Source organism: Halictus rubicundus, chromosome 17 (genome assembly GCF_050948215.1).
Source record: "Halictus rubicundus isolate RS-2024b chromosome 17, iyHalRubi1_principal, whole genome shotgun sequence".
Lineage (NCBI taxonomy): Eukaryota > Metazoa > Arthropoda > Insecta > Hymenoptera > Halictidae > Halictus > Halictus rubicundus.
Window position 1 is genome coordinate 2,160,251 of NC_135165.1, and position 13,398 is coordinate 2,173,648.

The following is a 13,398-nucleotide window of genomic DNA, read 5'->3' on the forward strand; positions in this document are numbered from 1 at the left end:
GACCGCGTCTCAGCGTCTGTACATACTTTGTCGTCATCGGCGAATGCGTCGACGGACGATTGCGCCAGCTGCGAACCAATTAGATCGTAAGGTATGCATAGTTAAGAAACAGAGATCAAAATAATACGCGTTTATTTTTCCAATGTCGTTACTGTTGCAACTAGCACGGAAACGGGCGCAACCGTGACCGAACCGCGCGCAACACGCGCCGATCGAGCAAACTCGTCGATCCTTCGATCCGCCGCAGACGCGTCGACGCGGATTGAATTTTTCTTTTCTTTCTTCTTTCTTTCTTTCTTTGAGCGCGACGCGGATGGGATCGGGTCGGGTCGGATCGAATCGGATCGAATCGGATCAGACCGGAGCGGACCTAATCGAATCTCAGCCGAGGCCGGGACGGATTTGCATTGTCTACGTGGCTGTTCCGATAGCCGGTCGGAGACGATCGTCGAAACTGTTCGCCGAACGAGGCGAACGCTGGTTTCAGAGGATTCGTCTGAGAACCGATGTCGAACCAGTTAACCGATCGATCCGTGTTTAGGCGGGCAATCCGTCTTGTCTCTCAGCCGTGTCCCCGAACCACCCCGACCATCGTGGACACGATACCAGTGGCGTTCGCAACGCAGAAGAACGTCCATTTAGAATCTCACTGTGCTTCACGATGGGACGGGTCAACGATGCGAGACATTCCTATCGTACGGTTCAACGTACGATACTCTGTAAACCTACGTAACGCAGGCACCAGATTACTCTTGGAAACCCATTGTTCAGTCGGAGGTAATGCTGGCGGCGAGCAAAAACGAGTCAGGCATGGCCACTGATTGACCCTCGGGGCGCTATCATCCTAGCTTCAAGTTCTGTGTCCGTTGATGGATCACATTTCTTCTCTTGTTCTATCTTCGACGCCAGTTGCGCCCCTGGGGGGTCAATCCGGGGCAAAGCCTGCGACGAGCCTACTCGAACAGATCTCAGGAAGTGGATTGTCCCATCAAGCTTCTGCTATCTGTTATACGTTACTCTACTCTTTGGCATTCTATGTGCTACACGAATGAGGTAAACGTAATAGCAAGAGAAGCTTGGTGGAGCAAGTCTAACACAGGCCACGTTGAACCAGGGAAGTGTTCTACGCGATGAATGAAAACGATTGTGATACCGTTAACAAGTTCCATGCCACGTACTTTCAGTTCTGAAGGCTCTATACTTGTACATATGTATTTTTTCGCGCAAATGTTTTTGCGCGCGGAACCTGTCGAAGCCGCTTTCGCACAGAGTCCCCCATTGTTTACTGGCTCGCTGCATCATCGTTATCTCCTCACATGCAACGACTCACTGTCAAATGCGCGCGTTAACCCCTTTGAACCGTAAACACGTAGGCCGGACTTTATACTTTTATCGGTGTAACGATACTTTTGTGTTTACGCGACGGCCACTCGTACCGCGCGTGCGCCTCTCATGCCCCCGAGAGTTATTCGGTGCTTGCCAAATTTCTCCGACTTGGACAAAGGATTTGTTTGGAAAGCGTGTAACGGGCGCGTTAAGTTTGTATGTCATTTATAAGTTATTCAAATAGAACGATTCACACGAGATTTCGTTATCCTCGTTCCTTTTATCTGCCGGCTCTCCACCCCGCACCCCCGCACCCCATCTATGTAGATATCCAAAGCGAGAAACATATTGAAACCACGACCTTTACGAGCTACGATTTATTTACTCTTTCAACAATGAGAGAGATAGGTTTCGATTATTGGCATAAATAGAATGGCATTGTTCTGTTGGCCGGTCGCGACGGTTTAATCGTTGTAAGGAAAAACGGTAAGAAAACAGTAGACCGACACGAAGCAGAGCCATTTTCATTTGTTAGAAAGACATCCTTGGTAGAGCACGGTGTCGTTATTGGACGAGTTAAAAATAATGTTAAATGTAATCGATCTATCAGAGGACGAATGCGACTCAATGTAGAATAATGTATTTGCAGATATTAAACAATGGACGTCGTTGATAGCGAAAATGTAGCTTGAGAAGGTTCGTTCGAACGCGAATCCAGTATTGTTGTTTGCATTGCGAATAAAACGAAAAACGCGCGCGCATAACCAGGCTGCGAAGCGCACATGCATTTGCGTAATCACGTGGTAGGTTTCGCAGAACCGATGCCATCGATCGACGCAGTCATACGCCGAACGAGATAGTTTGCTGTTTCTCTTCTTTTTTTCTGGGTGAGAAAATCGAAAAACGCGTTTCACCTAACCTATTAAACAATGCGGTATACGTTCAGGTACTTACCCATTACTTGAACGCGGCAAATCGCGCAGGTGTCGCACTCCACGTCCCAACTCCACATGGCCACGGCGTTCCATTTCTTGAGGATAAACAGCTTGTCCGGCTTCACGTTGTCATTATCGCTACGATCTCCAAAATCCTGCTCCGAGTCGGCCATCTCAATTTGTAGGTTAGAAACGGCAGAGAAACGGCAGGCTTTTGTGCGGACGAAATCCTCGGATCGTTCCGGGATTACTATGCGCACGTCTATTCGAACGATACTGCCGTCCACGCAGATTTGAAATTTGCACAATTTATCGCGGATCGTGAACGACAAACTACGAACACGGTTCAATAGCCTACGGGTCTCTGCTCGACTTGTGTTAGTTTATGCCTGTAAGTGTCAACAAACTCGTGCGATAATGTACCGACCGATGTTAAGTTACTAGCTGATGGTAAGTTACCGATGGCAGCACAGATACTTACAGTTATTGCATCTCGTGAGTTTTCCTGTCTAGGTATAGTCTTGGACTAGACATAGACTTTAAGATTCCAGACACTGCATCTTATGGGCATTTTCGTCTAGGCCTCGGGAGACTCTAAGAACCCCCGTACTATTTCGGTCATTCGTCACACTTATAGTCTATTTTAACACAGTCATTTTATGTAAAAATCGACAAGGAATAAATAAAAGTAATGAAAAGACATATCTGCGTATTTAATTATTGAACCCTCAATTTTTCCCGAACTTCCTACTTGTCAACTTCGAAAAATTTCGATTGTCTGACTTGTTCTTGACTTGTACTACTGAATTTCGTACCACCTCCTTCGATATCATATTCTCCTAATACAAAAGTTCAATTTGTCGAAAGTTGCCGAAATTTTCCGAATTTTGGACGGCTGGCTTGTCGTTTACTTGTACCACTTTAATTTACGAGAATTTTCGAGCGTCTGACTTGACGTTGACTTGTACTACTGAAATTCGGATACCTCCTTCGATATCATGTTCTCCTAATACAAAAGTTCAAATTTCCCGAAAATTTTCGGAATTTTTCGTAATTTCGGCCGTCTGACTTGTCGTTGACTTGTACCACTTTAATTTCCGAGAATTTTCGAGCGTCTGACTTGACGTTGACTTGTACTACTGAAATTCGGATGCCTCCTTCGATATCATGTTCTCCTAATACAAAAGTTGAAATTTCGAAATTTTTCGGAAAGTTTCTCGACCGTCTGACTTGTCGTTGACTCGTACCACTTAATTTCCGAGAATTTCGAGCGTCTGACTTGACGTTGACTTGTACTACTGAAATTCGGATACCTCCTTCGATATCATGTTCTCCTAATACAAAAGTTGAAATTTCGAAATTTTTCGGAAAATGTTTCGACCGTCTGACTTGTCGTTGACTCGTACCACTTAATTTCCGAGAATTTCGAGCGTCTGACTTGACGTTGACTTGTACTACTGAAATTCGGATACCTCCTTCGATATCATGTTCTCCTAATACAAAAGTTGAAGTTTTCGAAATTTTTCGGAAAGTTTCTCGACCGTCTGACTTGTCGTTGACTCGTACCACTTAATTTCCGAGAATTTCGAGCGTCTGACTTGACGTTGACTTGTACTACTGAAATTCGGATACCTCCTTCGATATCATGTTCTCCTAATACAAAAGTTGAAGTTTTCGAAATTTTTCGGAAAGTTTCTCGACCGTCTGACTTGTCGTTGACTCGTACCACTTAATTTCCGAGAATTTCGAGCGTCTGACTTGACGTTGACTTGTACTACTGAAATTCGGATACCTCCTTCGATATCATGTTCTCCTAATACAAAAGTTGAAATTTTCGAAATTTTTCGGAAAGTTTCTCGACCGTCTGACTTGTCGTTGACTCGTACTACTTAATCTCGAAATTTTTTGAGCGGCTGACTTGCCGTTGATTCGTACTACTGAATTTTCGTGCCACCTCCTCTGATATCATGTTCTCCTAATACAAAAGTTGAAATTTTCGGAATTTTCGAAATTTTTCGCAATTTTCGGATTTCTACTAGGAGAACATGATAGCAAAAGAAGTGGCATGAAATTTCGTGCATGGCTGGGGAAAGAAAAGCACATTATCTGTTGTAACTAATATTCTTTATTTCTCACCAAATAAATACAATATCACACTTGGATACATACAAAATAGAACTAAAATATAGCGTAGATTTAGCTGTGTCTGCAGCCTGTGAATTGTTGCCTGTACAACTCCGTGAATTGTAACACGAAAACAGTTTTACCACGAGTGTGTACGTGATTTGGAGTCTTTATGTGTTTAATCAGATTGGATCGCGTTTGCGTGGAACTAGTTCCAACATTTATCATACGTCAGGGTAGAGGGCGTAAGAAAACAAGTTGCTATGTGTGAGATATGAAACCCCGTATGGTGATTGGTCCACTCCTATACCTCGTTTGTGATAGAACACGGACTTTAAGCTGTGTAGACCAACAACCCATAAATTTTTTTGTTTAGGAAATCTTCCCTCAGGAAGTCTTAAGTGTCGCCATCTAACGGTGAAATTGGAGATTCGCTGTCGATAACATTTGGCTACAAGTTTGAGCGTTTTGCCGCTGCGACCAATGGCGCTGACTTTCAGATTATAAGAAGCAGATGATCCTCGCCGATATTTCCATTGGGTCTTATGGCGAAAACGGCAAGAATCAGTTGTGCCTATAGACAACATGCATTTAACTCGAACCGCATGGTCGTGCTTTCCTAACCTGTACACTTACCCTTCGAAGTGTAAGAGCGTATTTTTGTGAACCTGAAATTATGACTATGTATCACGATGAAGTAGAAATTGAGGATTTCGAATACGACGAGGACCAGGAGGTTTACTACTATCCGTGTCCATGCGGCGATCAGTTTCAAATATCGAAAGCAGAATTGGCCGCTGGCGAGGAAGAAGCGACATGTCCATCCTGTTCCTTGGTTATTAAGGTAATCTACGACAAGGAAGCATTCACAGCTAAGCAGGAGGAGCTTGCGAAGATCGAGGAGAAAGAACTCGTGGCGCAGGAAGCTTGAGGTAAACCAATTTATTATACAAACCAGCCAGTTGGGATCGTCAACACGATTTTCATTAATATTTTGCATCCAGGTTAAGGGTTCGGTTACCACAGAAAAGTACATAATATAAAAATGGCGAACCGTGGCAGAGGCAGAGGCAAGCCGACCATGTCCATCAGCACGGACCAGCTAGGCTTTTCCAAAGGAGAAGCCTTGCCACCGCCGGTTCTGCAGCCTCCACCAAAGTATCCTCCACTGGAGCACAAAGCGTGGCCTCCTGTTATAACCACAGAGATGAGTTACCTGCTAGAACTGAAGAGGGAGTTTGCGGAATACATGAGGGAGTCACCGAATAATGTTTTACCGTTGGTTATTAAAAAAGACATCGAGAGGTACTCGGATAGGTATCAGGACTTGATAACGGATAAGAGTAGCTACGCGATAAGGTACGACTGGAGTAGAATGCCAGCGGAATTGAAGCCCCAGACGAAGAAGCGTAAGGGGCAGAGTTCGTCTACGCCTAAGAAGAAACAAAAGGCCGTGGACGTTGAAACCAAACTGCAGGAATTAGAGAAGAAGGAGGCCTTGCAGCCCAGCGACGCGGAGGAGGAGGAGAAAGAAGAAGAGGATGGCGAGGAGAAGGACGACGAGCATGCCGAGGACGAGGAGGAGGATCTGCACCTGCAGATGGACGAAGAGATGGACGAGGGAACCGACTACGTAAACAATTACTTCGACAACGGAGAGGGTTACGACGAGGAAGACGATAACTTAGACGATGGACCTATTTATTAACATATAATTTTTTATAAGAATCGGAAATTCCTTTGGGTTCTCGATCACCGGACTAGGATACTTACAAAGCTGCTAGTTGAACACTGCACGGCAATGTGTGTATACTCTTTCTACCTCTCTCTCCCTCTCCCTCCTCTCCCATGTTCTCACTCTCTCCCTCTCACTCTTCTCCTATGATTTCTTACCGAGCTCTCATGTGTACAGACAATAAATTATACGTAACGTTAAACAATGAGATCTCACTTAGTATCCGTCCGCCAAAAATGATCCATCGGTGAAACTGGCATCGAACGATGATGACGCGCGATCAATGAAGGATGATTCAACGAAATTAAAGAGTCCAGGGTCACAGGAAGCGTCGGCGTGTTCTTTATTACGAGTATTTCAGTTTCTAATATATAATATATATATTTATATATTTATATATATAATATATATAATATATATATAATAGCCATAATAATCTGCAATTATTTGTAATAAATGATCCTTCCTCTACGACGTAATCGGAGAGTAAAAACGCAACATCTGGACGAGAAAGGGGATGCGCAAAAGTACCGTAGTGTCACGTAATGCTTACGATACGCTCGCCGTGGTGGTGGTGGTGGTGGTGGTGGATAGTTCTCGAACCCGTTGCTCCTCTTCTTCGTTTTCTACTTCTTCGTCCTCTTCAGCCTCTTCTTTTTGCCCTCGTGGTGTCCCTTCGTCGTTCCGTAGCTTTCCTTTCCGGTTTAAACGCGAGTCCGCGGACGTAAACTTGCAACGCGTCGATCGTACATCGTACACGGAGTGTGCGCAAGGGATTCTCGGCGAAGAGAAAAGAAAAAGTTCGTCTCGCGAAAGAAGATGTGTCGGTTCCCTGAAATTTCCCAGCCGCCAGCTGCTTGGTTCGCCCAAACCGATTCCATTTACCACCGATATCTCGATTCTCCTTCGGTTTTTAACCAAGTGTCCCGCCGGTGAATCGAGCGAGCGATCCATCTAGGGGGTGCGAACACCTATCCTCCCTCGCTTTATAGTTTTGCATTTTGAACTCGACCGGGGTGGTCCGACGCGTTCTCGGCAGTCCGCGGTTATGGCAAACGGTACGAGCTCGATACTTTCTGGTTCCCTTTCTGGTCATGGTCATCTCGACGGGAGGATCTATGCGATCGATGCGTGCGATGCGTGGCTCTATCGAATCGAACTTCAACGTTGCCGAGAAGATTTATCGTAGTCGATCTTTTAAAAATAATAAGGAAAATAAATGCTCTACAACACAAACAATTTACAGTATCTAAAAAAGTGAAAATGGACGCACGAACTGAACCGAACTAAAATTGTATGTTTAGTTAAAGTAATTAATGGAAGTCACCGGTGTATTTTTTCTTTTTTTTTGGAAAACGTTACTTGCCTAGAAGGTGCCGATGAACCTTGAAGAAATGAGAATGCGGTGGGTACGAGGTCAGGAAAAAGAGAAGGAGCTTTTCGATTTTGATTCCGCCAAGTTTCGAAGTACTGGTACACAAGTGATTCTTTCCATCTGTCCACGGGGGTGTTGTTTTCAACTTTATTTATTTTATAAATCCAGGACACTGAAATCGATTGATCGTTGGATAAAAGTGTACAGCGCCGCGTGGGAAACGTCATTTCGATTAAGGATACGATGATTGGCGACATTAAAGCGTGGTTAAAGTTAAGGTTCTGAGAAAACTACATTTCGTATGCATCGACCAGCTAATAGATCCCGCGAGTCTCTCCTGTTAGCGCGACCACTCTCCTCGATCCTCGCTCGCTCGATCCTCGCCCGAACGTCCGCGAGACGCGAGAGAGAGAGAATTAACGCCTGTTTCCGATCCCGAGGATTTTTTTCTTCCAAACACCGACGAATTCTGCGAGCCTGCTCGAATCGCTGCGAAGAAGAAACTTTTTTCAACGAGGCGATCGTTCCCTACCGGCATTTCGTTGTATCGAAGCTAAATCTCGCCGCACCCCTCGTCCACTGGATCCTCGATCCGCGATCGAAACCGCCCCTAGCCCCCCTCGAAACGCAGCTTCTTCTCCCTCGTTCGATCCGTCCCGACCCGACAAAATCTCAACTACACACCCCCTCCCCTGCCCCTTCCCCCGTATTCGTCCCTCTTCGTTATTCTTCGTCTTTTTCTTCTCTTAATAACCGTCGTTGTTCGAACGTCAGTTTCACTCCGGCCGCCATCGTTCCTTCAATAATATATTTTTACGTATAATGTATATAGATATATTTGTGTATATATACTTTGTATATAATCGTCGCAATTTAATATAGCACGACCTATCTATGTATAAGTAGGCATTAAAGACTGAGGCGAGAATACAGGCGAAACCCCGAACATTATAGTCCCGCTCTCGGTGTCTGTCGGTGACGCTTTTCATCAGTTTTCGTCGCGAATACGAGAAACGATCCTCCCCCGTCCGGATTGTCTCTTCGCTCGGTTCACACGGACCGCCACGTTACACCTGTGCTCGCACAACATTTCAATAATTAGCCAGATTACAATAATCGCTCCATTACTGCGCTTTCTTTCAGTTTTCCTTCCTCCGTAACGGACACCTACCCTTATCCCTCCATTTTGGGAGCTACTCAGCGATCGGTCAACCCTTCAATACTCGCTTGAAAATCTCTCGACAGCAGCGCAGTCATGAAGCTGTTACCGTAATTGACTGTAACGCGTGGTGTGAACAGCTAGCCTTTTGATCGGACACCTAAGTACAACGCGAAGCGTAACAGCTATACTAACTCCCGCATCGCACACACTACTCATCCACGCTGTTCATCATCAAAGGGCTAGTTTCGAGCAATCGGTTTTCCCTCGTTAACGTCTCCTGTGCCACCCTCACCACTTGCAGTGATTTCTCTGTATATGTCGCCAAGGCCTGGATGGTAAACGTCGCGGAACTATCCCCACTACTCGCTCGGGTATGTCTCCTGGAGGATATATGTCGCCGGCAAGACCCGTCTTGTGGACATATATCGAGAATTCGGTGTACTCGTGAAACTGCTAGTCCTCGCCAACCGATAACGCTCTCGAGTGCTCGCTAGCGTCTCGCAACGGTCCCTGAAGAGCGACGGGACGCTAACGAGAGGGAAAACCGTCTACATCAGGTGGGAACACAGATGAACGATCGGTCCGCGTCGTTCGTCCGGATAGGTCCACGCTGGATCATGCTCGATCGAGCACGATCGGCCGTGTTCGAGGCTCGTGATTGATAGAATCGAAACGAAAAAACGGTGTTGCGCGGGGAGAGAAAAATTGAAATAGTCGAGCGTGTTTTCTTTCTTTTTTTTTTTTGTTAGTTTGTTTGTTTCTTTTTTTCGCGCTAGCGCTCGGAAAGATCGTGCTCGGACGATCTTGGGATACTTTTATTCATCCGTCCTGGATCGCGCGGGGGGTGATCTTTCCGCAGGGTTCGACGTTTCCTCGTGCTTCGCTCTCGTCGCCTTATTTTCTCGAGTCGTCGGATAGAAAACGTGCGCGCGCGTGCTCGGGCAACGTGGCCAGCACGTTCCCGGGTCTGCCGCTCCTTTTATTTATTTATTTATTTATTTACCTTTTTTTTTCGTTCAGCTTTCTTACACTTCTTTTTGTTTTTTCTCTTTTTTTTCCCTGTCTTTCCTTCTTTCTTTCTTTCTTTCTTTCATTCTTTCTTTCTTTCTTCTGCTTAAGGCCCGTTGCTGTCTAGATGGTCTCGCGCAACTTCACCTCGAAACGGATCACCTCTCCAGTGATCCAAGGTGTGGACGAGAAAAAGGCTTGGAACACGAACAGGTGAGAGACAGCGGTTCAAGAAGGAAACGCTGGAAAAGTACGGTAAAATCGTGATCGAGCTGCTACCAGTGTGGGGGGAAATACACGAACGCGATCCATTTCCTCCAAGCCTTTCTTCTTCTCCGCGTCTTTGGATTTCGCTCGGCGAGGAACCTCCCTCGAACGCGTCCCGCCATTTCCAATTCCTTTTGTACCAACCACCTTGTTTCCAACCCTTTCGGGCTGAGATTCTCCCTGTAGTATCGTGTCCATTTATGGGGGGGCCGCTCAGTTCGGACCATTGCAAACTATTTTTTAAACCGTCAATTCATTTGAGATTCTAGACATTGGAAATGGCTCACGGATCGTCTTCCGGATCTTTTTACAAATTCGATTCTCGTGGGAATTTTTATAACAAGGGACCCTACCTTGCAAGGAGGGTCCGATGCGAGTGCACAACTGTTCCGAATTTGCTATATAATTTCAATTTTCACCCCGAATTTTGGTACTTCTAGAGTCTCATTTGAAACGCGAGCGGGAGGTCGAGTGTATCCAAGGTCCCGAGCTGGTAAAATGTTTCTCGAAAAATTGAGCCGTCGTAGCAACAATGGAAGAGTGTAATTAGAATTTCGGGTGGAATTTCGAGCAGGAATTATGGCAACGGACGCGGGCGCCGCGCGAGGGACGCTCCCCGCAGGACGAAACAACGAAAGGCCGCTCCGATCTCGCGGAACTCGTAAAATCATGGTTCGTCGACGAGGATATACTGATTGATGCGCTCGCTCGTCTCGCTCGTCGGCTCTTCGCGATATAATAACACGTGTTTTTGGTGTCTCGGAAACAGGAACACGCACGCAGCGTACTCTCGAAATGTGTATGCATATGCGCGGCGCCGCGGCCTCTCTGCGCGGGTCTCTAGATCGTTCGCGGAAAATTACTATCGCGCACGGTTTCGCGTTTCCCGGTAAACACGACGTTCTGGAAATCACAGCTGGGATCAGCTTCGAAATTCGGATGGGCAGTGTAAGCTTCTGCGAGGTGCTTCGTCGGACTCTCGGCGTCTGCTTCGTCGCTTACACCAAGCTGTTCCTCTCGAACCTGTTGTTTGTTTTTCTCTCTCAGAGATGGGCACGACTCTCGCCAAATTACGACACGCTGATTGGATCGATCCCACAGACAGTTTCGTCCCGACGTTTCTCACCCTCTCGAGACTCCAGGTGCACGCGCAGCGAGTAACGGAAGCATTCGAACTGCAGGATCCCGCGTCTCTGATCAACCGTTTACAATTGGAGATCTAAGGACAACGAACGGTCAGCTGAGATTTAGACGACTACACAATTTTCTAATCCTTCGGAGCAACAAACAGTCGCAAACTAATATGACCGTTTGTTGCACCGATCTACAGTGACTTCTCTGTATATGTCGCCAAGGCCTGGATGATAAGCGTCGCGGAACTATCCCCACTACCGCGGGGTACACCCCGCGAGGGCCAAGAAGCTCGAGAGGACGCTCAGGAGCGTAAACCTAACTGGCAAGAGCCGCGTTGTTGACGTATATCGAGAATTCACTGTGTCGCAAAAATTTCTTCTTTTACAAATGTCGAGATCTAGCTGACCTTTTGTTGCCCCGAGCTCTTCAGCTCGTCAACGCGTTGTTCCATTCTCCTTCGAGCTAGGCTCAATGCTCATCTTCTCGTGGTACAATTTGTTTCAGCCTAATTTTACATTTCAATTGGCCGTCAACCCTCGTGCAGCCCTTCGGGTCAATCTGATTCAGCGACAAACGGTAGTTTTGATAACATCGTTACGGAAACATGTGAATTGAACGTCCGGTTTGATCCTAAATTAATTGACGAAATCTTAATGCGACAATTGCTCGAACCAGCGCACGAGGGTTGAGAACGTTTCAGGATGCACACCGTTCCGTCACGCAATCTCGTGTATAAACTATGTAAATGCTAATAAAGTTTACATTAAATTATCGCGCAATAAATACGTCATAATATTAACAGTAACAATAGCAATAATCATTCGATTATCCCATACTCGAATACTTTCGTTGCCCAGTGCATTCACCGTCAAGCCCAAAAACGTAAACTTCTCGTACGCAGGAAATGTTTGTGCATTTCACCGTTTCCAACAATTCGTTTTACAATCGTCCAACGAACAAAAGGAAAAAATGTATTCATCCTTCGATTTCTCTGTGCAAAGTAGTGGGTGGTTTTTTTTTTTTAGCGTAAAAGCGAACACCGATTTAGAAACTAAATCTTAAAATTATATATTCCTTGTCGCCGCGAGACAACAGCATATCTTGCAAAACGAGAGCTTGTTCTCAATTGTTGCACAAGTTCTTTCGTTGCAAAAAAAAAAGAAAAAAGAATCGACTACCGATTTCTTCCGCAGCTTTTCGGGTAGTCGCTCGAACAGATCGAGAGATCGCAGATCTGCCCATCTCTGCGCTCTTCTCCTCGGCCCTTTGTCGTTCAACAAGAAACAAAAATGCCGGGGGGGTAATCGATTCGAACAATCGGCAAATTCGTCGAATCAGTGGCGCGTATGGCTCTCCCCTAACCGTGCACCGGCAACAATCGCACACACACGCACGCATCGCGCGTCGTTCACGACCACCACGAGGACGCTGTTCGCAATGATCGCACCGTGGTCAACGTCCAGATTAATTACTTCGACTGCGGAATGTTTCTACAACAAGCTCGCACGTGTTCGCCGTGTGGAATGTATCACAGTGGTCGCTGCACGTTAACGTTAACGGATTATAATGATTTCGTTTCAGCGCGCGTAATAAAACTCGAACGCCAAGAAAAATTCGAATCGCGGACAGGTTCCTCCGCGTCCCGTCCGCGCAGAATCGTAACAATAATTGCAAAAGCGGGCGTTTTTCGTAGATCCTAACAAAGCGTGCTTCGACCTCTCAGTTTCGTTCTTGGTGTTGCGATTTTTATTCGTGGTGTACGACAGCATCGACCGGTAATCGAACGATCGATCAAAAGCGTATGCAATGTTTCGAAACCCGGAGAAAGTCACGCAGAAGAATTTTGTTCGAATCGGTGAACAAGCGGAGCTTTCGGAATTCCGTTCGCCAGATTCTCGCAGCTTTGATCGATCCCTGCACACCTAAACGCTCCCGACTTGCGTTTTTGATTTAGGAACTCGCCCGAGGAAAATTCATTTCCAAGCGAACAGAAAATTATAGCAGAACAAAACGATCAATGACTTTTCCAGTCGGGAGCTGCTCTGTGCGGTGAACTCGCACGAATCCGCAGTCCGCCGATAACAAATTCGCGCGACAACGTCTACTCGCGTAACGATCGTAGATCGATGGATCGCGCGCGCGTCCCGCCACTGTCCCGAGTGAATCGTCCCACAAATAATCTCTGAACTCTCGCAACAATTTCGTTGCTCCTGTCTGCCTCCGACCGTTCCCCGCGCGACGGTATCGCGCGAGAACGAGCCGGATGCAATAATAATTCAACACTTATCACAATAGTTCGCGTTTACCAAGGAGCGGAGGGTGTGGTAAACGC

The 13,398-nt window shown here is 46.2% G+C and overlaps 2 protein-coding genes across 3 annotated transcripts in view; one reads left to right on the forward strand and one right to left on the reverse strand.

Moving 5' to 3' along the window:
* The window catches only part of LOC143362415 (RING-box protein 2-like), a 36,015-nt gene extending 33,259 nt beyond the window's left edge, over positions 1 to 2,756 (reverse strand). The window contains exon 1 of the mRNA XM_076802547.1: positions 2,281 to 2,756. Within this exon, the coding sequence (XP_076658662.1) occupies positions 2,281 to 2,434 (154 nt within the window). The 5' untranslated portion in view covers positions 2,435 to 2,756. The remainder of the gene's footprint in view (positions 1 to 2,280) is intronic.
* A 2,189-nt stretch (positions 2,757 to 4,945) lies between these two features.
* Positions 4,946 to 6,325, forward strand: LOC143362411 (diphthamide biosynthesis protein 3-like). Of its 2 annotated transcripts, none has more exons than XM_076802544.1 (2): positions 4,946 to 5,317; positions 5,390 to 5,528. In XM_076802544.1, exon 1 carries the CDS (start codon positions 5,062 to 5,064, stop codon positions 5,314 to 5,316), a length of 255 nt encoding a protein of 84 aa, XP_076658659.1. In that variant the 5' UTR covers positions 4,946 to 5,061; the 3' UTR covers position 5,317; positions 5,390 to 5,528. The 2 variants fall into 2 exon arrangements, with proteins under 2 accessions (XP_076658659.1, XP_076658658.1); XM_076802543.1 differs by having other exon boundaries at positions 5,178 to 5,317; positions 5,390 to 6,325.
* The last annotated feature ends 7,073 nt before the right edge of the window (positions 6,326 to 13,398 follow it).

Excerpts from the sequence above, each read along its gene's own strand:
- LOC143362411 (XM_076802543.1), top strand. The coding sequence starts at position 5,431 with ATGGCGAACCGTGGCAGAGGCAGAGGCAAGCCGACCATGTCCATCAGC.